Below are 26,866 nucleotides of genomic sequence, written 5' to 3' on the forward strand. Positions count from 1 at the left end.
AGGTGTCGAAGGTGGATGATTTTAAATACTTGGGGTCAATAGTTCAGAGTAATGGTGAGTGTGGAAGAGAGGTGAAAGAGTGTACAGGCAGGATATGGAGTGGGTGGAAAAGAGTGTCAGGAGTGATTTGTGACAGACGAATACCTGTAAGAGTGAAAGGGAAGGTCTACAAGAGGGTAGTGAGACCAGCTATGTTACATGGGTTGGAGACAGTGGCATTGACAAAAAGGCAGAAGTTTGAGCTGGATGTGGCAGAGTTAAAGATGTTAAGATTTTCACTGGGTGTGACCAGGGTGGACAGGATTACGAATAAGTATATTAGAGGGTCAGCCCAGGTTGGAAGGTTTAGAGACAAAGCCAGAGAGGCAAGATTACGTTGGTTTGGACATGTGCTGTGGAGGGATGCTGAGTATGTTGGGAAAAGATGCTAAGGATGAGGCTACCAGGTAACAGGAAAAGAGGAAGGCCTAAGATAAGGTTTATGGATGTGATGAGAGAGGACATGCAGGTGGTCGGTGTGACAGAGCACGATGCAGAGGACAGGAAGAAATGGAAACAGGTGATCCGCTGTGGCGACCCCTAACGGGAACAGCCGAAAGAAGATGATGATGACCATAGGGTGAGTTTTATTACTCCCAGATTTGGAAGTGGAGGCCCCCCACGACTTAGTCCTGTGCGTAACCTGGGACTAAAGCCTGGGTGCTCTGCTGTATCTGGGTTTGGACTGAGGAGGTCTGGAAGAGGCAGGAAAGGACCAGTTCTTGGAAGGCCAATGCCTACTAAGCCTTGGAGGTTGTACTTGTACGAAATCTTTAACAGTTTGCATAGATTTAGCTTTTTCCTCGATCTTTTTTAAGAACTTCTTCTGCATTGTTGCTAAACAGTCAGTCCTGATTTAAGGGAGCATCCAGTAATTTTGCTTTAACATGATCTGGCAAGGACTGCTCCTTAAACCAAGCATGCCTTCTAAGTACAGACCCAGTTACAGCAGCCCTGTAAGATGCCTAAAGTATGTTTTCCAACTTGTTCAGCTGAATGCAGTAAATCCTGTAAATCCTTATTTTCAGCACAATCAGGAATCAACATAATTTTCTGTTTAATCAATCCAATAATATGCTGCTGACACTTTAACATATGAAATTGGCAGTTTAAGGCCCTAATGGCCAAAGTTGCAAAAGTGTATCAGAGGGGGTAGGATTTTTGGCAGTAGTAGCAATGTCCTTGGGTCCCTGTGAAATGGAATAAGGATCCGCAGTAGGATTTTTGAACAGGAACTTGTTAAGAGTCAGGGACCCTATAATATCTATCAGGTCTTCTAGGAGCAGAAGGTAAAGAGTCAGAGGCCAAGCTAGATTCCGAAAAGGCATCATCAACAATGTCTAGTACAGGAGGTATGGCTAAAGACCTGTGCTGGGGCAGGAGTAAGAAATCCCTAAGCCTCTTTTTAGAACCAGAGAAATCCTGACTTGCCCAACGAAAATGCTCCCTGAGGGTATGCAAGGTTTCACCGAAAGAGAAATCCTCTGGGGGAGAATCAGAGGGAATAGAGTTCTCAACATTTGAATCCTCACAGGTAGGCAAGGGTAAATCCTGGTCATCAGAGGAAACAGAAAATTCAGAATCCTGGTCAGAAGTATCATAAGCAAACTCAGTCCTAGGTCTCTTAGAGGGGGAAGGTTGGCTTCCCCTGATTAAAGTAATAAGGTATTCAGCCATTCTTATTTGTTTTTTAGGCATAGAGGCCTGACCATGCAGTCTGGGCATCAGTTTTCTAGACATGGTTTGAGTTTTAGGCCTTGAAGAAGAAGATGACGTTGGTTTAATACACAAGTCTGGAGGCCTGAATACACCCTCAGAAGCCGGTGCCTGCACAGCGCCTCCGGACCCCTCCAAGGTAGAGACATCCACAGGTTCCACAGTTGAAGCATCTCTCGGCATACCGGACTCCAAATGGGTCTCAGTAGAGGCCTGCAAATCTGAAGTAGCGGGTTATCAGGGGCTGCAAAAGCACCTCACTGAGTACCGGCGAACTGGCGACTGGCTTAGGAGAAGCGTTGTCGGCAGCTTTGGACCTAAGCGGCCTGTCTCTGTCTTTATCTTTGCGTTTTTTCAGAACATCGGTAGTCGGATGGCTTACCGAACACATATCAGGATAATTGAACAGAGCACCAAAATATTTAGAAGTGAAAATATACAGACAACGGACAGTTTGTGGTTTAAATAAGGCACAAAACCGACAGCGAGGTACGTTGTGGTCAGAGCCTAGGCAAGGAATACAGTACGAATTAAAATCTTTATGAGGTATTTGCTTTCCACAAGAAATGCTTTAGAGCAAGTAAAAAAGTTTCCCCAACGGGGTACTTAGCTTTTAGTTGAAGACTTCGGTTCTGAAACTCGAAAACGAAAATTTCAAGAGTCAGCCGACCGGCACTTGCGAACTGCTTCTGTTTCGGACACCGCACGGCAAGAAAGACTGATGTAATGGCCTCGGCTGCATGTTTCATACCCCTGATGACCTGACGTCACGGAAGAAGAGACAGCAACTGACGCAGGACCCAAGACAGCCGACTGAGGGCTACTGCAAGCAGATAACCCAAATGTGATGACTGCAACAGTGAAATGTGAAGAACATACGCTACTAAGTACAGAGGATCACATTTTCCTGTAAATTGCTTTTTTAAATATTCTTTTCCCAAAGCAATAATGAAATTAAATGTTTGCTGCAATGCAAATAAAATATGCTTGTACTGCAAGGCTGACAGCTTGCTTAAGCAAGCATAAAAGCAGTTAAGAATAGATAAGTAATAACGGCTATGTGTCTGACACCTGTGAAAATAAAACATGCTTAGTTTAACTACTAGCTAAGTGGATTGTTGTCAGGATGGTGTGATACTATAACTTCAGTACTAATTGCTCTTATTATCATCTCCTTAATTACAACAGTTTGCATGTGTGTTAAGAGTTGTTAATAAAAGTATTAATCAAGTAACAATTGGTAATTTAACACACTTTAAAGAGATAGCCTTAAATGCAAGGGATCCATATGTTACAACAGAGCAAAGGATTAAAAGTACTGAAGGTCGTATTGTGTTGTAAATTGTCTTACAATTTTCTTGGTTTTAATTAAAAAGGAGGAATTGATAGAGATTGTATAAATTAAAATGCTTTCCCCAAAATTATACTGTGTACACAGTAAAAAAAATATGGCTTGCTTTGATGACATGTCTGCACACCAAAGAAACTCCTGTTGTAGGCAGGGAATGAGAGGGATCATTGTTTCCAGGCTGTGCCAATGCTGACTCCATAAACTTTTTAGGTACCACTGATGTTTCCTCATATGCAGTCTCGCATATGGAATTAATAGAATGCAGGATGCCATGAACCCCCAAAGCCTGCAGAATTTGTCTTGCAGATAACTGGGTTTTTGTTGCTATTTGAAGTATGTTGTCAGTTGCCTTTGTCTGGCGTGAGGTAAGCCATCTGGGCAGTTGTATTCAAGCTTGCACCCAGGAATGTAATTATTTGAGAGGGTACCAGTTGTGATTTATTTTCGTTTATGGTGTACCCTAGGCATGCTAGAAGCCTTTTTACAAATGCCAGATGTTGGAGAAGAGAGTGTCCTTGTCCTCTGCTTGAATGAGACAATCGTCTAGATAAGGATAAATTTGGATGCATCTTTGTCAGCAGAATGCAATTACTGGTGCCAGGCACTTTATAAAGACCCTGGGTGCAGTAGATAAGCCAAAGGGCAGTGCAGAGAATTGGTAATGCAAAAAGCCTGCTTTGAAGCGGAGGCATCTTCTGCATGATTCCCTTTACTGGGATATGCAGGTATGCCTCTCTTAAGTCTAGAGTTACTAACCAAGCATTCTTGCCTAGCATAAAGTACAGTTTTGTACCTACCATAAATGTAGATGTTCGAGGATTCCATTGCTGCAGTCCTTACTATTGGGTATAGTCCGCATCCAGTCGGCCCGAATACCAGAGTATAAGGCTGACGTCGGTCAGGGCGCATTAGACTGACGTCAGTACGTCAGGGTACTAATGCGCATGACCGGCGTCATATCCTCAGTCTTTTCTTGCCCCAGATGTCAGAAGACCCTAAAAGACAAGGCCCAAAATACCTGCACCAAAACATGAACAATATATACAAAATATAAGCAGGTAAATTCACCTACACAACCACCCCTAAACACAGAGGGGAAGGAGGGAGGGTAAATTGGACTGCAGCAATGGAATCCTCGAACATCTACATTTATGGTAGGTACAAAACTGTACTATGTTCTTCGCCTTCCATTGCTGCAGTCCTTACTATTGGGTAGAATCCCAAAGCAGAGGTAAGGGAGGCTGGCAAATCATAAAGAAGCAGGAGCTGACAACATGCCTTGCAAAACAGCAGTGGCAAAACCAGCCCTAGACTTAGAGTAGATAGGAAGGTGATAATGCTTAGAGAAAGTATGCACTGAACTCCAAGTAGCTGCTTCCAAAATATCCTTAGTTGCCACCCCCCGTAGAAATGCTGTTGAAGTGGCAGTAGCCCTAGTGGAATGAGGCCTGATCCCAGCAGGAACCTCCTTGCCATGATGGGAATAACAAAATGCAATGCAAAAGCCAATCCACCTAGAAATAGTTTGTTTCGACACAGGCTTGCCCTCATGAACTCAAAGCAAAAGAAACAAACAACTGCTGAGACTGCCTAAAATCCTTAGTCCTGCTTAAGTAATAACGCAATTGCCTGTGTACATCTAAAGTATGCAAAATCTTTTCCCTTTATTTTGGGGTCTGCATAAAAAGTAGGCAAATGAATAGTTTGGTTTAAAGCCACACTAGAAACCACTTTAGGCATAAAGGAAGGATTAGTACGTAATGATACCCTATCCTTATGGAAAATCAAAAAGGCTCGACTGCCATAAGGGCCTGCAATTCAGACACCCGCCTTGCAGAGGTAATAGCCAACAAAAAGCAGTCTTCCATGACAAATATTGCAATTCAGCAGTAGCCGAGGCTCAAAAGGTTGTAGAGTAAGTTTTTCCAACACAAAATTGAGATCCCAAGCAGGAGTAGGAGCTCTAATGGGGGTCTTATATTTTTGCCCTCTAAGAAACTGCTTGAACAAAGGATGCGAAAACAATGGTGGGTCACAATCATAGTGAGCTGAGATTGCTGCAGCATGAATCTTAATGGAAGAGAAGGACAGACCCTTGTCCAGTAACTCAGTAAGATATTGAAGAGCCATACTCAAATTAGGCTCAGAAATCTCCAAATTCTTTGCTTTACTCCAAGATAAAAATCTCTTCCATTTAGCTGCATACACTTTCCTTGTACTAGGTCTTCTAGCTTCCATAATCACATTTAAAACTTGTTGAGGAAGTTGAGACCGGCTGTGTTTCAACACAGAATATGCCAGGCTGTCAGATGAAGAGAGTGAAGCTTGACATGGAGCAGATAACCGTCCTGCTGGTATAACAGATGTGGAATCAAAGGGAAAGGCCATGGAGGCTTCTTTACCAGACTCAGTAGAGGGTACCAGTGTTGCCGAGGCCAATCTGGAGCTATCAAAATCATCCTTGGCCTGTCCTGTCTGACCTTTAACAGTACCTTTGGAAGAAGAGGCAGAGGTGGAAAGGCATACACATGAAGGTTCGTCCAACTGAAAGACAGAGCATCCACTTTCCAAGCTGTGTGATGAAACCCCTTTGTGCAAAACTGTGGCAGCTGGTGGTTTAGTGGAGAAGCGAACAGATCTATGTCTGGAGTTCCCCTGACACTGTCAATTTCTGAAATACATGAAGATCCAGTTTCCACTTGTGGGGATCCATGATTTGTCTGCTTAACACATCTGCTAAGGAGTGCTGTGCTCCTGGCAGAAACCTTGCCTGAAGAGTTAGGTGCAAGCGTGGCAGTCTCCCATAAAACCATTGCTTGCCTGCATAGAGGATAAGAATGTGTTCCCCTTGTTTGTTGAAGTACCACATGACAGTTGTGTTGTCTGTTAGAATCAACACCTGCCCTGGAAGAAGTAACTCCTTGAAAGCCAGTAATGCGAACTGGACTGCTAACATCTCCTTCATGTTGATATGTAGATGCTGTAGTCTGGCAGGCCACTTGTCTTGTATCCACTTTCCATGTAGATGAGCTCCCAAGCAATGTCCGAGGCATCTGTCAGTAAATATGACTGCCTCTGGCTGGGTCACAGAGAGTCCCTTGTTTAGGTGACATTCCTGAGCCCACCACAAAAATTCTCTTTGAAGGCAAGGTATTATTTGAATGACAGTGTCTAAATCCTGGCAGTGCTGTGTCCATACATTTTGAGATACCATTGTAACTTCCTCATATGCAGTTTGGCATTGGGAAGCACCAGAATACAAGATGCCATGAACCCTAATGCTTGAAGGACTGTCTCTGCAGTCAGCACGGACTGATGAGATAGTTGATGGAAGTAAAGTGATAGACTCTTTTGTTTGTCCGGGGTTAAAAGGCCGTCTGGGCTGCTGTATGCAGTCTCACACCCAGAAAGCACATGTCTTGAGAGGGTACTAGACTGGACTTTATTTCGTTCACAGAATACCCTAGGCATCTTAGCACTGCTATAACATATTCCAGATGCTGTAGAAGGTCTTCCTTTTCTTGAGCCAGAATCAGGCAGTTGTCTAAATAAGGATAGATTTGAAGTCCTTGTAGCCTGAAGTAAGCTATCACTGGAGCCAGAACCTTTGTGAATACTCTGGGCGCAGTAGATAAGCCAAAGGGCAATGCAGAGAACTGATAATGAGAATCTCCAGCTCGAAACCGCAGATACTTCCTGTAACTTAGCCTGATAGGCACATGAAGGTAAGCTTCCTTGAGATCTAAAGTTACCATCCAGTGATCTTTGCCCAGCAGGGGTAAAAGCTGTTGTAACGTCAACATCTTGAACTTGGGAATGTCCAGATAAGTGTTGAGGAGAGATAAATCCAAAATTGGACTCCACGTGTACCCAGTCTGTGGTACTAGGAACATGCGAGAATAAAATCCTAGGCCCCTTTAAATCTGTAACCGTGGTGAATGATGTCCAACACCCATCTGTCTTGAGGAATTAAATCCCAATTTTCTTTGAAAAGAGACAGTCGTCCTTCCAAAGGAGCTGCCAGACGAGAATCCACTGGCAGCTGAAAAGGCAGGTCATTGGGTCTGTTTACGAAAGGACTGACCCCTGCCCTCACCAGAAGTCTGAGCAGGTGAACTCCCTGTTCTAGGCCTAAAAGAACCTTGGGCCCTGCCCCTACCACGTCTAGACCTACCCCTAGACTGGGAATCATAAGCAGGATATGTCCACCCCTTAGCAGGCCAATTTCTACTAAACTGTGGCTGTACCTGCAAAATCTTAAACAGTTTGCATAGACTTAGCTTTGTCCTCCATTTTCTTTAAAACTGCTTCCACAGGTGAACCAAACAACACATCAGACTGTAAAGGAGCATCCAAAATCCTTGTCTTAACATGCTCAGCCAAATTTTGATCCCTCAACCAGGCATGCCTGCGAAGAACAGAACTAGTGGCAGCCACCCTCGAGGAGGCCTGCACAGCATCAAAACCACATTGCAAAGAATGCTTGCCCACTTGTTCAGACACATAAACCAAATCTAGCAATTCTTTACAATCAATACCTTCCGCCAAAGCATCCACCTTAGATTTTAATTGTGAAAGGAGATAATTTTGATATTTCAGCATGTGAAACTGACAATTCAATGCTCTCATGGCTAGAGTGGAAGAAGTATACACTTTCTTACCCCACCTATCTAACGCCCTTGCCTCTTTGTCAGTGGGAACAGGATTTTTAACCACAGAGGCTTTAACACCTTTAGGCCCCTGAGAAACAATTTCTGGGTCCCCTAGGACTCTTAAACAAATACTTATGCGCTTCTGGCACCCTATAGTACCTACCAGGCTTAACAGGCGCAGGAGGAAAGGGATCAGGGTTCAGGGCTGCCTCTGCAAAACATCTTCTACCACAGTCAACACAGGAGGTATAGCTAAGGGCCTATGCTGGGGTAAAACAAGAATTCCTAAGCCTCTTCCTGAATCAGAGTAATCCTGGCCTTCCCATTTAAAGTGCTCCCTCATGGAATGCAGAGTCTCTGAAAATGAAAAATCCTCAGGAGGAGAAGCCGAAGGAGTGGCATCATCCACATCAGAATCAGAATAATGAGGATACTCCTGCAAATCTTCCGCAGAAGACTCAGAAGCCTCTGAACCCTGTTCAAAACTGTCAAACTCAGGTTCCACCCTAGGCCTCTTATCAGGAGGGCCCATAGAACCTCTAATCATAGTAATCAAATCTTCTGCCATTTTAAGCATATGTTTCTTAGGTACAGAACCCGAAAGGCTAGGAGAAGCCCCTACTGAAACCGAACTTGGCCTTCCTCTAAAAGAAGTTTTGGCAACAGAAGGAGAGGCTCTAACTACATTGGGAAGAGAGGGAAGAATAGTTACCTGAGAAGCCCCTCAGCCTGGCCTGCCTCCTGAGAGGGTACATCCTGTAACAGTAAAGTTTCTGCCTGAGACTCCATAGAAACTCCTGGCAAAACCTCTGGCTCCACTGAGCCTCCTAAAGAACCGACGTCCGGGACTGCCGGTTCATCAACCCTAGGTTTCGCTGTTTTGTCCTTACGCTTCTTGGACGAAGCGGGCGTCGGAGCATCCGACGGCATTTTATAATTGCAACGCTTCCCAAACACTAATCTGGCACAGTCTAACCTCCTCTTAATAGTGCGTTTGTTAAACCTAGCACAAGACCAACAACGTCGTGCTCAGGCCCTAAACAAGGTATACACAATGTATGGTAATCCCTATGAGGTATCTGTTTCCCACAAGAAATACAGTTATTCACTTTTTCTGACATCCGTTAAATACTGAGGCAAGAAAAACCAAAATGTTCCCCAACGGGTACTTAGCCAACTCTGATTCGGTCTGAAACTCCGTTTCGAAATATTTCAGAACGCCAACCTGCACTCGCAAAACTGCTTCTGCATCGGACAACGCGGCAAAAAAGACTGAGGATATGACGCCGGTCATGCGCATTAGTACCCTGACGTACTGACGTCAGTCTAATGCGCCCTGACCGACGTCAGCCTTATACTCTGGTATTCGGGCCGACTGGATGCGGACTATACCCAATAGTAAGGACTGCAGCAATGGAAGACGAAGAACATCTGTTGTAAAATCAGCATTTTGAATTTTGCCCAGGAACGTGTTCAGAAATTGATAAGTCCAGTATTGGACGCCATGAATCGTCTTTTCTGGGTACCAGGAAAAGTCTCGAATAAAAACCTTGTCCTTTTTCCTTTTCTGGTACCGGCTGAATAGCCCCCATATCCATGAGGGACATGACTTGTTTCTGGACCTCTGCCCCACTGGTTTTGTGGCAGATTCGGCCATCCGTTTGGAATTGGCAAAGTATGGAAATGGAATCTGTACCCCTGGGATATTATGTTTAATACCCACTTGTCCTGGGTAATTAACTGCCAATTTTGAGCATGAAGTGCCAGTCCGCCCCCCCCAAGGGGGCTGCCAAAAGATAAGTGCTTGGAGATGGTAGAGGAAAATCATTGAGACTGCTTACTGTAGGGGTGTGCTTTGTTTCCTCTAGATTTGGAGGTGGAGGCACCCCCATTGCTTTGACCTGTTTAAGAACCCTGTGATTGATCTCTGGAGCTTTTTGAGCACCTGGGTTTGCCCTAAGTGGCTCTGTTGGACACAGGAAAGGACCAATTTTTAGTAGGCCAGTGCCTACTGAACCTGGGTGGCTGCACTTGCAAGAAATCTTTTACAGTTTGCATAGATTTAGCTTTGTCTTCCATTTTCTTCAAAACCTCTTCTGCCTTATTACCAAACAGAGTATCATGCTGCAAAGGGGCATCCAACAATTTAGCTTTAACATGATCCGGCAGATTTTGCTCCTTGAGCCAGGCATGCTTTCTAATCACAGATCCAGTAATGGCGGCCCTACAAGAGGCCTCCAAGGAATCAAAACCACATGGTTGGGGCGGTGGCTTAATGGCTAAGGTGTTTGCCTTACAAACACAAAGTGCAGGGTTTGAGTTTCACAAGGGATAATTGGCTAGACTTAAAATGGCTCACAAGGGCAGTTAGCTCAACACTGAACTATGAACATTGCAAAGTATGCTTTCCAACCTGTTCTGCTGAATGCATTAAATCCTGTAACTCTATTTTCCACACAATCAGAAATCATCATCATTTTCTGTTTCAGTAAGCCCATAACATGCTGTTGATATTTAAGCATATGAACCTGGCAGTTTAAAGCCCTGATTGCCAAAGTTACAAACGTATAAACCTTCTTACCCCATCTATCCAATGCCCTGGAATCTCTATCAGAAGGGGTAGGATTTTTGGCTGTAGAAGCCTTAACACCCTTGGGACCTTGAGAAATAGTCTAGGGATCAGCGGTAGGATTTTTGAAAAGAAATTTGTGGGAGGCAGGAACCCTGTAATATCTGTCTGGCTTACTAGGAGCTGGAGGCAGGGAATCAGGAGCCATGCTTGATTCCAAGAACACATCAACAATGTCTAATACAGGAGGTATTGCCAAAGGCCTATGCTGACGAAGAAGGAAATCCCAAAGCCTCTTTTCTGATTCAGAAAAGTCCTGACTCTCCCAGTGAAAATGTTCCCTTAAAGTATGCAAAGTCTCATCAAAAGAGTAATCCTCAGGAGGAGATGCAGATGGGATGGATTCCTCTGCATCAGAATCCTCATACGGTGGAATAGAAAATTCCTGATCAGAAGAAATGGAAACCTGATCTGAAGATTCATAATCAGTGCCTTGCCTAGGCCTCTTAGCAGGAGGGGGGGGGGTTGGGAACCCCCTGAACAAGGTAATTAAATCCTCAGCCATTTTAATCATCTGTTTTTTAGACACAGGTTGCCTGAACACGCGGCTCATGTGTTGTTTTTTTAGATATAGAAGTTGTTTTTGACCTTGTTTTTGTTGCTGGCGTAGGTTTAGTATAAAAATGCTCAGGCCTGAAAACACCCTCAGAAGACGGTGCCTGCTCAGCGGCTCTGGACCCATCCAAGGGAGAGACATCCGTGGGTTCAATACTCTGAGGATCTCAAGGCATACCGGACTCCGAATGGGTCTCGGTAGAGGCCTGCGACTCAAAAGTAGCGGGTATCAGGGGCTACGAAAGCACCTCACTGAGTATCGGCGAACCCGCGACTGGCTTAGGAGAAACTTCATCGGTTTTGGACCTTGAAGGTCTGTCTCTGTCTTTTTCCTTGCGTTTTTTGTGAACTCCGGTAGTCGGATTGATAACCGACGACATTTCAGGATAGTTAAATCTTGAACCAAAATATTTAGAAGCAAAAATATACCGACGCTTAATAGTGCGTTGGTTAAATCTAGCACAAAACCAATAGCAAGGTACGTTGTGATCAGGGCCTAGACAAGGAATACAGTACAAATGAAAATCTTATGAGGTATTTGCTTCCCACAAGTAATGTAATTATTAACTTTTACTGACATCGGTAAGGAGCAAGAAAAAGTTTCAACGGGTACTTAGCTTTAGTTTGAAGACTTCGGTTCTGAAACTCGAATATGAAAATTTCAGGAGTCGGCCGACCGGCACTTGCGAACTGCTTCTGCTTCTGGCACCGCGCGACAAGAAAGACGGAGTAAAATGGCGTTGGATGCATGTTTTATACTACTGATGACCTGACGTCATGGAAGAGGAGACAGCAACCGACACAGGACCCAAGACTTTGTTATTCAGGCCGACTGAGGGCAACCTGCCAGCAGATTACCCAAATGTAATGACGGCAACAGTGAAACATGAAGAACATCTGCACTTGTGTCTCCTGTGCATCATACTGTTTTACCAGCCTGGAGACATGTACATCTTCAATAAATATTGAAACTCCACCTCCTTTGGGTTTGTAGCCTTCCGTCTGGGGTCTGAAAGTACTGTAGGACAAGTAACCTGGTAAGGCAGTGGTGCTCTCCACAGCTCTGAGCAAGGTTTCAGTGACTGCACAAATGTCAGCATCCTCCAGGGCAAAGAATACTTGCAATGAGTGCAGTTTCATGCAAAGACTCTTAGCATTTAGCAACATGACCATAAATTTCATCTAGAAGAATTTTTCACATTGGTAATTTTGTCCTCATGACTTTCTCTAAAAAAGGCACTATAGGGGAGGCAACAGCCTTTGCCAGAAGCCTGAAGCCCAGGGCAGACAGAAAAAAGCCATCGCTGGCAAAGCATCGTGGTCGTCAATCATGTCCTCCGAGGCTGTCAAAAGATGCCTAAATGGGCTCAAAAACCTATCTTCCATACAGTCAGGTGGAGGATGAGAAACTTGGTATGGAGGAAAGATCCAGAATGTATAAGTAGGTCCATTTAGAATACATTTTTGGTTATTGCATCAGAAGAGAGAACCAGTGCTGTCTGTGCCAAAATGGGGTTGCCAACAGTCATCTTTGGAATGTCCTTTATCTTTAGTAAAACTCTGGTTATCACAGAAAATGGAAGACGACAAAGGAATAATCCAATCTGAGGGAAAAAAGGGCCTGTTGGCAAGAAGTCCTGGTACACGATTGCTTTAACTATTTAAGGTTAATGGAAGCAAACATCATTTTAGGGAGTTCCCCAAAGATGGGCAACCTCCTGAAAGACCTCTGGGTATAACATCCATTTATAAAGGTCTGTCTTGGACTTACTCAGAGTCTGCAATTGTGTTCTGCTCTTATGTAATGTAGGTTGCCTGTACAGAAAGACTGGGACAAAATGCCACCTCCCAAGCCACTATACACTGATCCTCTTTGTTAACAGAAAATACCACAGTTATGTGGTATGTAATCGCCAACAGTGGTTCAGGTGTCCAAAGATGATTCAGTGCTTTGACCACATCTAACAGGGTCATCTTTTCTTGTTTCTGTTTGAAAGGATGCTCCCACTTGCCCTGGATTTTGGCACTTCGAGAAATTGCCCCAGGTAAAACCTAAGGCACCCATTGTGACTGACTGAATAGCAATCAGGAGAGAGAGAGATACCTGGATTCTGCTAGACTTGATTGGCCCACTAGAAGAGATTTTTTTGATGAATTCTAAGCCTGGAATACGGAAGGACATGTGACATCAGTGTTGGGTCTTGAAGGATTTCAGAAACCACTGGATCTTCCTCACGTGGACTCTGACTAAAGGATTCACAAGGATGAATGAAGCAAAGAATCATGGACTTCTGAGGAATTTCCTTGCTGGGGAATTTTTCTGGTGAGCAAGATTTAGGAAATGTCAGTGGCAGAAGGAAACCTTCTCGGGTGGGGGCTAGAAAATACCATAGAAAAACTAATCTGAAACAGGTTCACATAGGACTTCCTAGATTTAATCTGAAAGAATGTGAAACAAATTCATGAAGTGAGGGGATGATACAGCAAACTGGACATAAACCAGAATGAAGACAATAATTTAGGTGGAGGCAATTATGAACTCCCTAAAGACTGCAGAAGACAATGACTGGAGCAAGACACTTTATGAATACCCTATAGACAGGCAAAAAGGCAAAGATGTAAACTGAAAATGCAACCCCAAAACAAAAAAATCTTCAATATCATCTGTGGTCTTTGTGAACAGGGAAGTGAAGTTATACATCCTTGAGGTCTATAGTGATCAAGTAAGCCTTGTGTGACAGAAGATGGAAAACAAACTACAAGGTTAACACTGAGGGGCATCATCTCAGAAAGGATTTGAGGAAATAAGTGAGTTTATTTTTTTTTTCGGGGTTAGAGGGATCCCTGACTGTATAGGAAGAGAAAGTACAGTTGTGTACACTTACCATAAATGTAGATGTTCGAGTGTATTCACTGTTGCAGTCATTACATTTGGGTAATCCTGCTGGCAGGTTGCCCTCAGTCGGCCTGAAATCCAAAGTCTTCGGTCCTGCGTCGGCTGCTGTCGCCCATTCCCTGACGTCAGGTCGTCAGGGGTATAAAAGAAGCAGCCGACGCCATTTTCTTCAGATTTTCTTGCCCCAGATGTCAGGTGCCCCCTAAAAGGGTAGCCAAAATTTATATATATAAAAATACATGCACCAATATAAACCTTACCTACATCTACAAGCAAATACACCACATAGGTTGTATAAATCAGAGAAGGAAAGATAAGTTCCAGCAGAAAAAAGGGGGATGGCAGATGGGTAACCTGGACTGCAACAGTGAATGCACTCTAACATCTACATTTATGGTAAGTGTAGACAACTGTACTATGTTCTTCGTGTTTCACTGTTGCAGTCATTACATTTGGGTAGAGTCCCAAAGCTATGGTTGGGAGGCTGGAGCTAAACAGCATTAGGAGCGGCTAGGAGGCCCTGCAGAACTGCACTGGCAAAGCCTGCCCTGGATTTAGAAAGAGTAGTGTGGCAGATGATAGTGCATTGTAAAGGTGTGCACCGAACTCCAAGTAGCAGCCTCTAAAATGTCTTTGGTTGGTACTCCCCTGAGAAAGGCTGCTGCAGTGGCTCTGGTTGAATGTGGCCTAATGCCCTTAGCTAATGCACTGGCTTGCCATGCTGAAAATAGCAGAAACAAATGCAGTGGCCTATCCACTTTGAAATAGTCTGCTTTGAGATAGCCTTTCCTTGTGATCCTGCAGCATATGCCACTAGTAATTGCTCTGTCTTCCCTGAAAACTTTGGTTCTGTCCAAGTAGAATCTAAGCTGTCTGTGCACGTCCAAGGAATGCAGAATTCTCTCCCCCTTGTTCTGTGGATTTGGATAAAAAGTTGGCAGATGAAAAGTTTGGTTAAGAGCTACACTGGATACCACTTTAGGCATAAATGTTGGGTTTGTCCTCAGAGAAACCCTGTCTGGATAAAACATTATAAAAGATTCCACAGCCATGAGTGCCTGTAGCTCTGAAACCCGTCTTGCAGAAGTTATTGCTAGGAGCAGAGCTGTTTTCCAAGATAAAAACTTTATATCAGCAGTAGCAGCTGGCTCAAAAGGAGGCAGGGTGAGTTTTTCCAAGACATAGTTGAGGTCCCATGCAGGTATTGGTGATCTCCTTGGAGGCCTTAAATTTTTGGCTCCTCTAAGGTACTGCTTTAATAAAGGATGAGAAAAGATTGGTGGCTCTGTATTGTAATGAGCCAAAATGGCAGAGGCATGAATTTTAACTGATGAGAAAGATAGGCCTTTGTCCAGCATCTCAGTTAAGTATTGCAAAATCTGAGGAATATTTGGTACAGCTGTATCAGTTCCTTGTGCCTGGTTCCAAGCACAGAATCTCTTCCATTTTCCAGCATAAGATTTTCTAGTACTAGGCCTTCTGGCTTCCAAAATTACATCCATCACAGCTTTACTGAAAGGTGTGTTTTGTATGATTACATTATCCGCCATGCTGCCAGGTTTAAAGGCCTGAGTTGGCTGTGCAGGATCTGATTGTTTTGCTGGGACATTAGATGGGGTATTTGAGGTAAGGTCCAAGCTGGGCATTAAGACAAGTTGCTTAGGATTGGATACCAGTACTGGCGGGGCCAGTCTGGGGCAATCAGTATCATCTTTGGCTTCTCCTGTCTGACCTTTAGGAGTACTTTGGGGAGGAGTGGCAGTGGAGGAAAGCCATACACTGATAGGGCGTCCACTTTCCATGCTTGTCTGTGATAAGTCCTTGTGCAGAATCTTTTTAGTTGGTAGTTGTGAGGGGAGGCAAATAGATCTATGTCCGGGCATCCCCATTTCCTTGTTATCATGCTGAAGACTTGTGGATCCAGCTGCCAATCGTGGGGATCCATGAGGTTTCTGCTTAGTTCGTCTGCCAGAGTATTTTCCTTTTCCTGGCAGGAATTGTGCCTGCAGATGTACTTGGTAAGTCAATGCTGTGTCCCACAAAGTCATAGCTAGTCTGCAAAGGGGGTAAGAATGTGTGCCCTCCTGTTCGTTTATATACCACATGACCGTGGTGTTGTCTCTGTCTTTATCAGTAGTTGTCCCGGATGAAGTAGGTCCTTGAAGGCTGTCAGGGCATTTTGAACAGCTAGCATCTCTTTTTGATTGATATGTAGATGCATTTGGTTTGAGGACCATGTGCCCTGAATGAATCTTCCTGCCATGTGGGCCCCCCAGGCATAATCTGATGCATCCATTGTTAGTGTTTGCCTGGCTGGGGGTAATGTGAATGGCTGTCCCTTGTTCTGGTGATAAGCCTTCGCCCACCATAGAAACACCTGTCGCAGGCAGGGAATGAGAGTAATCATTGTCTCCAGGCAGGGAATGAGAGTAATCATTGTCTCCAGGCTGTGGCAATGTTGAGTCCAAACACTTTTTAGGTACCACTGAAGTTTCCTCATATGCAGTCTTGCATATGGAATTAGTAGGATGCAGGATGCCATGAAGCCCAAAGCCTGCAGAATTTTTCTTGCAGATAACTGGGCCTTTGTTGCCAACATCTTGAAATAGGTAGTCAGTTGCCTTTGTTTGTCTGGCGTGAGATAAACCATCTGGGCAGTTGTATTTAAGCTTGCACCCAGGATTATCTCATCTCTTGAGAGGGTACTAGTTTTGATTTCTTTTCATTGACTGTGCACCCTAGGCATGTTAGAAGTCTTTTCACAAACACCAGATGCAAGAATGTCCTTTTTCTCTGCTTGAATTAGACAGTCGTCCAAGTAAGGATATATTTGTATTCTTCTTCGTCTGCAGAATGCAACTACTGGTGCCAGGCACTTTGTAAAGACCCTGGGTGCTGTAGATAAGCCAAAGGGCAGTGCAGAGAATTGGTAATGCATTGAGCCAGCCTTGAATCTGAGGTAATATCTGCATGATTGTCCGATTGTGACATGCAGGTATGCCTCTTTTAGGTCTAAAGTCACAAGCCAAGCATTCTTGCCCAGCATGGGCATAAGCTGCTGCAGTCACCATTTTGAATTTTGGTACATCCAGGAATGTGTTCAGAATAGATAGGTCCAGTATTGGTCTCCAGGCCTTGTCCTTTCTGGGTACCAAGAACAGTCTTGAGTAAAGTCCTTGTCCCTGCTCTTGCTCTGGTACTTGGTGAATGGCCCCCATGTCCATGAGGGATGAGACCTGTTTTTGTGCCTCTGCCCATTGATTTTTTGGCAGATATGGGCAGCCATTTGCCTTTGGCAGGGTATGGAAATGGAACTTGTAGCCTTGTGACACTGTTTAGAACCCACTTGTCCTGGGTTATAATGTGCCAATTTTGAGAGAAAAGTGCTAATTTTCCCCCTAGGGGTACTGCCAAGAGATGAGTGCTTGGTGCAGGCAGGGGGAAGTCATTGGGACTGTTTCTTGTAAGGTTGTGATTCATCATCTCCAACTTTGGAGGTAGAAGCACCCCATTGCTTTGACCTGTATGAACCTTGTGCCTGAGATCTGCCTCTAGGGCATCTGGATCTGCCCCTTTGAGGTCTGTCTGACACAGGAAAGGACCAATTCTTTGTAGGCCAGTGTCTATTAAACCTAGGTGGCTGTACTTGTAAAAACTTTTTGACAGTTTGCATAGATTTATCTTTGTCCTCCATTTTCTTCAACACCTCTTCTGCCTTAATACCAAACAAAGTATCATGCTGTAAAGGTGCATCTGATAATTTAACTTTCACATGATCAGGCAGATTTTGTTCCTTTAACCAAGCATGCCTCCTAATTACAGAACCCGTAACTGCGGCCCTGCAGGAGGCCTCCAACAAATCAAAACCACATTGCAAAGTATGCTTTCCAACTTGTTCAGCTGCATGCAATACATCCTGCATTTCCTTGTTTTCTGCATATTCAGAGTTTAACAACATTTTCTGTTTAAGCAATGCCATGACATGTTGCTGATATTTGAGCATATGAAACTGACAGTTTAAGGCCCTTATAGCCAAGGTAGCAGATGTGTAAACCTTTTTTTCCCCATCTATCCAGTGCCCTAGAATCTCTGTTAGAGGGGGTAGGGGTTTTTGCAGCAGAAGCCTCAACTCCTTTGGGACCCTGTGAAATAGTCTCTGGGTCTGCAGCAGGGTTTTAAAAAAGGAATTTGAGAGGGTCAGGAACCCTGTAATATCTATCAGGCTTAACAGGAGCTGCAGGTAAGGAGTCAGGGGTAAGACAAGACTCCAAAAACACATCATCTACAATGTCTACAATGTCTAACACAGGTGGAATGGCTAGAGGCCTGTGTTGAGTAAGTAAAACGAAATCTCTGAGCCTCTTTTTAGATTCTGAAAAGTCTTGGCTCTCCCAGTGGAAATGCTCCCTCATGGTATGCAAGGTTTCCCCAAAAGAAGTGTCCTCTGGAGGAGAAGCTGAAGGGATAGATTCTTCAGTATCAGAATCCTCATGGGGGGGAAGAGAATATTCCTGATCAGAAGAGGAATCAGAAGAAATAGAAACTGGATCTGAAGATTCATAGTCAGTCTCTTGCCTAGGCCTCTTATCAGGAGGGGGATGGGAATCCCTGATCAAGGTAATCAAGTCTTCGGTCATTTTGAGCATCTGTTTTTTGGGCATAGAGGCCTGTCCGCGTGGCTCTGGAGTTTGTTTCTTTGCTTTAGAAGGTGCTTTAGTATTTGTTTTTGAAGCTGAAGTCGGTTTAATGTAAAGATGTTTAGGTCTGAATACACCCTCAGAAGCCGGTGCCTGCTCAGCGGCTCCGGACCCATCTGAGGGAATAGTATCTGAGGCTCCAATACCTCGAGTTTCCAGCAGCATGGCCTGCGACTCTAAAGTAGCGGGTGTCAGGGGCTGTGAAAGAGCCTCACTGAGAACAGGCAACTGGCTTAGGAGGAGCTCCGTCATCGGTTTTGGGCCTCAGTTGTTTATCTCTCTCCTTTTCTTTGCGTTTTTGTGAACTCAGGTAGTCGGATGGCTATCCGACGACATTTCTGGATAATTAAACCGGCGCCCAAAATAGTTTAAAGCAAAATCATTCAAATGCTTAATAGTGCGTTGGTTGAATCTAGCACAAAACAGACAACCAGAAACGTTGTGTTCAGGGCCTAGGCAAGGAATACATTAAGAATGAAAGTCCTTATGAGGTATTTGCTTTCCACAAGAAATACAATTATTTACTTTTTCTGACATCGGTCTGGAGCAAGAAAAAAGTTTCCCCAACGGGGTACTTAGCTTTACTGAAGACTTCGGATCTGAAATTCGAACACGAAAATCTCAGGAGTCGGCCGTACGGCACTTGCGAACTGCTTCTGCTTCGGGCACCGCGCGGCATGAAAGACTGAAGAAAATGGAGTCGGCTGTTTCTTTTATACCCCTGACGACCTGACGTCAGGGAAGGGGCGACAGCAGCCGACGCAGGACCAAGACTTTGGAATTCAGGCCGACTGAGGGCAACCTGCCAGCAGGATTACCCAAATGTAATGACTGCAACAGTGAAACACGAAGAACATCAGTGCAGCCACCACAATACAACCAAACAAAAATTACAAATTCTTTCACCTACATGAGAAGAAACCTGGAAGTAGTGCACAGAGCTAGCTGAGCACAATCAAACAAGACATGCCCGAGGCAAATGAGTGAATCAGAAATCTTTAAACTGTTTGAAATTCCTCATTGGTAACGCAACAAAAAAGGGATATGAACAAAGATTTAAAGGCATAAGATTAAGGCTATGGGCTGGCAATTAACTGCTTCCTGTAATTCAACATTTGTTCTTTCATCCTTCATCTGCTTAATGTGAAACTCTTTAAATCACTAAATATGAAGCACTCCGTGCTCTATCCTAGTCAACAAATATAATTACTACTAAAGAAATAAGGCAAACTGTTTGGATTTCATGCATTATAGGCTTGGGGAATACGCACAGAACATATTCATTATACTTGCAATAGAAATTGCTACAAAATTACAGAATAAGGTATCAAGTAAAAAAACAAATGACTTCAAACAGATTGGTGGGCTGCAAGGAAACAAAAACTGGGAATGAGGTGGTGTGCAGCCTTTAATACCCAATCAGCAAAACGTTTTTGGGCATTTAATATCTTATCTGCAAAGCTTTCCCTGGTCAGCTCATTCACAACATTACTAATGCAACAAGATTTAAAAGTATCACACACAAAACCAGGTACTTGAGCATTTCCACACCTAAGGGTAAGATACTAGCCCCCAATAAGGTAGCATGATGAGGAAGTCAGGATGGCACAAAACAGGCATCCCTAAAAGTCTTATTCCACCAGTAGCACCTAGAAACTATGCACTTTAAAAATGAAGGTGCAGCCCACACAAGAGTGTTAATATCCAGATCAACATAACGTCAACTTCTTAAAAAATTTAAATAAAACTTATGTTGTAAACTGTCACATACCTTCTTTTCCAAACATTCTGCAAACTTCAGCTGTTTTAAGAGCTTCTTCTGTTTATTACTGAACCGATTGTCTTGCTCTGCACTCGTACCCTAAGAAAATTCAGAGAATGAAAACAAAGTGAAAATTACATAACTCAGAGCCCAGACAGCTGTGTGTTTTCTGTCTACACTTGCTGTTGTTTATAAGGCAAACTCCAGCATTAACTGAAATCATTCTTACTTCCACTACCTTAGACAACCCTATATTATTAGTAGCACATTCCAACTATCCTGGAAGCTGCTGTTTTCTAGTGCACAAGCAAAACTATGTACTCACCATAACATTCCATCTGAGTAGGTAACTTCATTTGTCAGCAACCTGTTGGTATCGGATCCGAGCCAGCAGCTTTCCAAGCTAGAGTTCCGAGCTCCAAGCTCCTCCCCTTACCCATAATACCCTGCTACTTCCCTCCAGTCCTCAGATTGAGTTTGCCCAATTATCAGACAGCACCAAAACAAGCAAACCCTGAACATCCTAACCTGATACCTACCAGGAGTGAATCACTTAATTAATCAGGTAACAAACTACAGGTTAGGGGGACGGGGGGGGGGGTCAGTTGCTGACAAATGAAGTTACCTACTCAGATGGAATGTTATGGTGAGTACATAACTTATTTATCTGAAGTAGTTAACTTCATCTGATCAGCAACCTGTGGGACAGAGTCCCCAGCTACCAAAAAACTTGGGAGGTCCTCAAGGAAGAATATTCCGGAGCACTGCAGAGCCAAAGGCCGCCCTCCCACTGGATATCAGATCTAATTTATAATGAGAGATAAAGGTATGAGAGGAAGCCCAAGTAGCCACATAACAAATGTCATCCAAGGGTATCCTTGACCAAAAGGCAGCAGAGGTAGCCATAGAACGGGTAGAATGAGCACGAACCCCCACGGGCTCAGGACGACCAGAAATTTTGTACGCGAGTAAAATGCAGTGAGATATCCACCTAGCTAGAGTCACCTTCATTACTGGTTTACCCAAGGATGGCTTAGCAAAGGAAACAAAGAGCTGCTCCAACTTACGAGAGGTAGCTGTTCTGTGCAAATAAAAGTGCAACTGTCTATGCACATCTAATGAATGGATTCTATACTCTCCCTTTGCTCTGGTAGTTAGGGAAGAAAACAGGCAGATTAATGGATTGGTTGATGTTAGCCTCGGAAGCCACTTTAGGTAAAAAGGAGGGATTAGTCCTGAGGGATACTCTGTTCTTATGGAAGACAAGATACGGAGGTTTAGTGCAAAGGGCCTGAAGCTCTGATACCCTTCTAGCTGAGGTAATAGCAATCAAGAAGGCAGTTTTCCAAGACAAATACTTTAAGTCAACCGAAGCTGCAGGCTCAAAGGGGGGGGGGGGGCAGTAAGAGCATGGAGGACTAAGGATAGATCCCATGGAGGAACCGCATTCTTGACAGGAGGTCTTAAAAGAAAGGTGCCCTTCAATAAGGTCTTACAGATCTTAGAGGAAGCTAAGGGGCCAAGATTGTCTCCGATGTGGAAGTGGGAAATGGCCTCCATTTGAACCTTCAGAGTTGAAGAACTGGCCCCCTGGTGAAAAATTTGGGATAAGAACTCAAGTACCGCTGGAATGGGAGCGGTAAAGGGGTCCAAATTCCTTTGCCCGGCCCAGATAGAAAAACGTTTCCATTTACTGTTGTAGAAGGCTTATGTGCCGCCACCAGGATGGATTTAACTGCGGATGAGATGCTGGGAGTCCTAGCCACTAACAGAACTGGATCAACCAAGCGGAAAGCTTGAGGTCGTCCAGGTTCGGAGTTTTCAATCCCGAAGGATGAGAAATCAGATCCAGAATGGGATCTAAGATCCAAGGAGGAGCTATGAGATGAGACCGCAGGTATGGGAACCAGGTTTGACTAGGCCAGAATGGGGCTATGAGGATAACCTTGCTCCCCAACTGACGAGCTTTCTGCAAAAATTTTGTCATTAACGGGAGAGGAGTATAAGCATAAAGACGGGATGGTCAAGCATGAACTAGTGCGTCTCTGGGGGTCTCGCCCGGTGGAGGGATTAGAGCGAAAAACTCGCTGCACTTTGCGTTCGAAGGCGATGTGAACAGATCGCAGCAAGGTTGACCCCCATTTGAGGAAGATCTGTTTCGCTACCAAGGGGTTCAGAGACCACTCGTAAGGTGAGAGGATAGTTCGACTCAGCTTGTCTGCTAAAATGTTGGACCGACCCGGGATGTGCGTTGCTAGCAGAAAACGGTTGGTGGATATTGCCCACTCCCAACTCTCATGGCCTCTCAGCAAAGGGGGTAAGACCTGGTCCCCCCCTGTTTGTTGATGTACCAGACCACTGACATGTTGTCTGCCTGAATTGCAATAGTCCCTAGAGGAAGAAGGGCATGGACAGCTTGCAATGCTAGAAGCACTGCCCTCATCTCCAGAACATTGATATGCAGAATGGTCTCTGTTGGAGTCCACGTGCCCTGGGCGGTTCTGCCCATGCAATGCCCCTCGCACCCCAGGCGAGAAGCGTCCGTGGTCACCGTGGCTTGGGGGAGAGGCATCAAAAAGGGCTGCCCTTCCTGAAGCTCTCAGGAATGGAGCCACCAAAGCAGAGATTCCTTGCAAACCCTGCTGAGGGGAATCGGGGAGTACAACGGATGTCGAAGAATGGACCACTGGACCTGCAAGGTCCACTGAAGAACCCTCATATTCAAGCGGGCTAAGGGTGAAAGGTTGCTAGCCACCACCATAAACCCTAGAGCCCTCAGGACTAATTCCGCTGGTGGGGCCGGAGACTGTAGAATGGCTAAGACATGGGAGAGTTAGGTTGCTGAGTCTGTCCGACGTCAAGAAGGCCTTGGACTGAAGCGTGTCTATTCTGGCCCCTATGAAGTCCAGGACCTGAGCAGGCTGAAGGGACGATTTTTTGTAATTTATAGTGATCCCCAATTGGTGGGCCAAAAGCATAAAATAATCCCTGGCCGAGCATAGTAGATGCCTGGTGGGAGCGGCGAGGAGCCAGTCGTCCAGGTAAGGAAAGACCTGTATTCCCTGAAGCCTCCGGTGGGCCACTACAACTGCCATGACCTTGGTGAACACCCTGGGGGTTGTGGCGAGGCCGAAAGGGAGGACCGTGAACTGATAATGACTGGCCCCCAACTGAAAGCAGAGAAACCTCCTGGATCGCCTGTTCATTAGAATGTGATAGTACGCATCCTTGAGGTCTATGGAGTAAATCCAGTCGTTCTCCTGCAGAAGGGGGAGAATAGATTGAATGGTGACCATCCGGAATTTCTCCTTGGCAACGGACAGGTTCAATGTAGACAGGTTGAGAATTGGCCTTAAGTCCCCAGTCTTTTTTGGCACCAAAAAGAACCTGGAGTAATTGCCTGAACCGGACTGGCCTGGGGGGCTGCCCTGGATGGTTCTTTTTTAGCAGCTCTTTTATCTCTAAAGCTGCCGCCTACCTCTGATTGGGTGGGACATCGGGGAGGCGCCCCAACTGAGGGAGAGGGTTCACGAAGGGAAGAGAGTAACCTTTGGATATTATTCGGAGCACCCAGCGATCTGTCATAATAGGCTCTCAATGTGCTACGTGTTCCGAGAAACGCCCCCTCGACTGCCTCCAGATAGGAGCAGTCAGGCAACCCCTCAGGGTTGCTGCGCGGGTCGGTCGGAAAAGGGTTCCCTCATCCCGAAATTCTTCGCCCCCCCCCTCTGCCTCTGGGCCGGCGTCCACCTTGTCCTCCCCTGCTTCTGAAGGACGAAGGGTCCGGAGCGAAACGGGATTGTTGAGATTTTCGGAACCACATCTTCTTTTGTCCTCTCTGGTTCCTGGAAAAGGACCCGTTGAGAAACAGATTCAGACGGCAGACGTCTTCCCGTCTTTCTCACTCTGGAGTAGAGTATAGTGGACGGTCTTGCCAAACAAGGTAGAACTGTCAAAGGGAGCGTTTGCGAAGGACGCCTTGAAGGGTTCCACAAAATCGTAAAGACGGAGCCAAGCATGGCGCTGCAAGGCGATGCCTGCTCCGCTGGCTCTAGCCGCCCCCTCTGTGGAATGGGAGAGAAGCCGCATACAAGTGTTGGATACCGACTTTAAAGTGGCCATTCGTGCCGAGAAGGTTCGTTTGTCCTCGGCCGACATGGACTCCGGGGTTGACCCAGCGTACTCTGATTAGATCCCGCTGAAGGCGTATCACGTGTGCCAAGTAGTTCAGCGCCCTTACGGAGAAGGTGGCTGAAGTAAACATCTGCTTTCCAATGCGGTCCATCATCTGAGACTCCTTGTCGGGAGGATGTACTGAGGAACTATCCTGAGCCAGTTCCTTCTTGGTGGCTGCCGCCACCACCATGGCATCTACTGGGGAACCTTTGCTCCACGCCGTCCTGTCTGTCGAGGGACTAAGGATCTTATCTGGTCTCCTGGTGATCAGCTCTACAGTTTCCGGCTCCTTCCACACCCTGGTAGTTATAAGATCTACCAGGGGGTCGGCCGGAGGGGACACCCCCAAGAGGTAGATGGGCCTGCGTCAAACGCCTCCAGAAACACAGACTCATCAGAGGAAGGTTTTTGGGCTGACTACCCCCCTCTAATGCGCATCTCCATGATGTCTCCAAAGGAGACGTCTTCGGGGGTGACCTGGGGGAACCTTCCCCTTATTCCAAGTCAGTGTCTTCCATGAGGGACTCGGGGGAGTCCAAGTGCCTCCTTTTACACTTTCATTTGTGAGGAGCCTCTTCAGGGGGGCTGTCCAAGGAGGGCTCACCAACCAGGTCCTGTTCCTCTAGGGGAACCATCTGGGACGTAGACTGTCCCTGGGGCCGGATGATGGAAGACAGGCCTGTCTGCGAGGGAATGGCAGGTGAATCCGTAGCATGAGCCTGGGGCCTCGAATCCCTCGAGAGGACCCACTCCACGACGTCGAAGGCCGAAGGTGAACTGCTCTCCCTAGGATCCGAGAGCAGCCCCCTCGGATCCGACGTGTGGATCGGCGCCGGAGCCAAAGCGATCGGACCCGAAAGAGAAGTGTGCTCCGACTGCATCGGAGCCGAAGACACACACACCCCTCCAGATCTGAGGCTTGGCTCACAGCCCAGAGAGCTCGGATCTGAAAGAGGACCTGACAAACTCAATGGTACAACCGGCGAAGTAGCGATTACTATCGGCGCCGACTCCCCTACTCCGACGTTACCCGGATCCGACGGCTCCGAAACCCGATAATGGATCGGAAAAGGAGCAATGGGGGCAAAGAAAGGGGCCGAGCTCCCCCCCTCGGGGGGGGGGGGAGGCAAGAGCACTCCCATCTGCATCTGGGCCTGAAGGAAGCGATGCATCATCCGGTCCATGTTCACGTCCGAAAGGCTCCTCGTTGATCTAGAAGCCGCCGAGGCTGGCCGGGAAAGCCACCTCTACGACCTCGAAGGTGACTGGGTCTCCTCCTCCGGCTCTGGACAGAAACGTGGAGAACGGAGCCAAGAGGGGGAAGACCCGGAGACCTTCAAGGGAGAAAGCAGCTGCTTAGCCGGTGGGGCCGAGGGGGCAGAATCGGCCCGCCGCTTGTGGCTCTTATGCCTCTCCCTGTCTCTTTCCTTCTATCTCGCCTATCTTTCTTTCTGGAATCCCTCTCTCCCTGGGACACAGTGGGAGTTTGAGTCCTGGCCAGGGGAGCAGGAACAGTTGGCTGAACAGCCGCGGCTGGTGCCACTGAGGGAGAGGAGGAAGAAGCAGAATCCGCGGGCAAAAGGCCCGCAAGGATTAACTTGGTCCTCCTGTCCCTCAAAGCCTGGGGGCTGAAGGCGGCACAGATCTGGCAGCCTGATAAATGAGCCACCCCCAGGCAAATAACGCATTGAGTGTGGCCATTGGTTGGGGACAGCTTATGGCCACACTCAGAGCATTTAGAAAATATGGCCTTAGGGCCTTCGGCCATGACAACTCACACACAGATAAGGGGAAGGGAAAGGTTAAGACTAACTGACTACTAAAACAATTTAAGCTAAATAAACTAAGGGTCGATTAATACACACACAATTTTTTTTGAGAAAGAACAGAACAAAAAGCCCTATTAAACCACTCACAAAACCGCCAGAAGCTCGTCACTCGTGCTTCAAGAAGCCGTGGCAAACGAGATCTGAGGACTGGAGGGAGGTAGTAGGGTATTATGGTAAGGGGGAGGAACTTGGAGCTCGGATCTCTAGCTTGGAAAGCTGCCGGATCGGATCCTATACCCACAGGTTGCTGATCAAATGAAGTTAACTACTTCAGATTGTAGCGTATCAGGCAGTACCTATCTGAAACTGGACTAAGGCTTCAAAACAAACAGTGCTGCACATATCACAATCTCGCTCTATTCATGAATGCAATGCTTCATAATCTCTCCCCAAAAACCTCCATCAACAACAAACAGAAAACTATGCCTATCAAAAACTTCCCTGTGCACCTGGTTTCATGGCTGTGATCCAGGTAACAGGTTCAATTAGTAGCCCCGGCACTGGTGAAGCCAGGTAGGGAAGAGGAAGAGCAAAAGCAGTATGGCCTGCACCGCTGAAGGGTTT

The 26,866-nt window shown here is 45.9% G+C and overlaps 1 protein-coding gene across 1 annotated transcript in view; it reads right to left on the bottom strand.

The window, feature by feature from the left end:
- The window catches only part of SRRM1 (serine and arginine repetitive matrix 1), a gene marked incomplete in the record, with an annotated part of 1,602,281 nt that overhangs the window by 1,543,422 nt on the left and 31,993 nt on the right, over nucleotides 1-26,866 (bottom strand). The window contains 1 exon segment of the mRNA XM_044083096.1: nucleotides 20,307-20,396. Coding sequence (XP_043939031.1) covers nucleotides 20,307-20,396 — 90 coding nt within the window.

Source organism: Protopterus annectens, chromosome 1.part1, assembly GCF_019279795.1.
Source record: "Protopterus annectens isolate FY-2018-M chromosome 1.part1, PAN1.0, whole genome shotgun sequence".
NCBI lineage: Eukaryota > Metazoa > Chordata > Ceratodontiformes > Protopteridae > Protopterus > Protopterus annectens.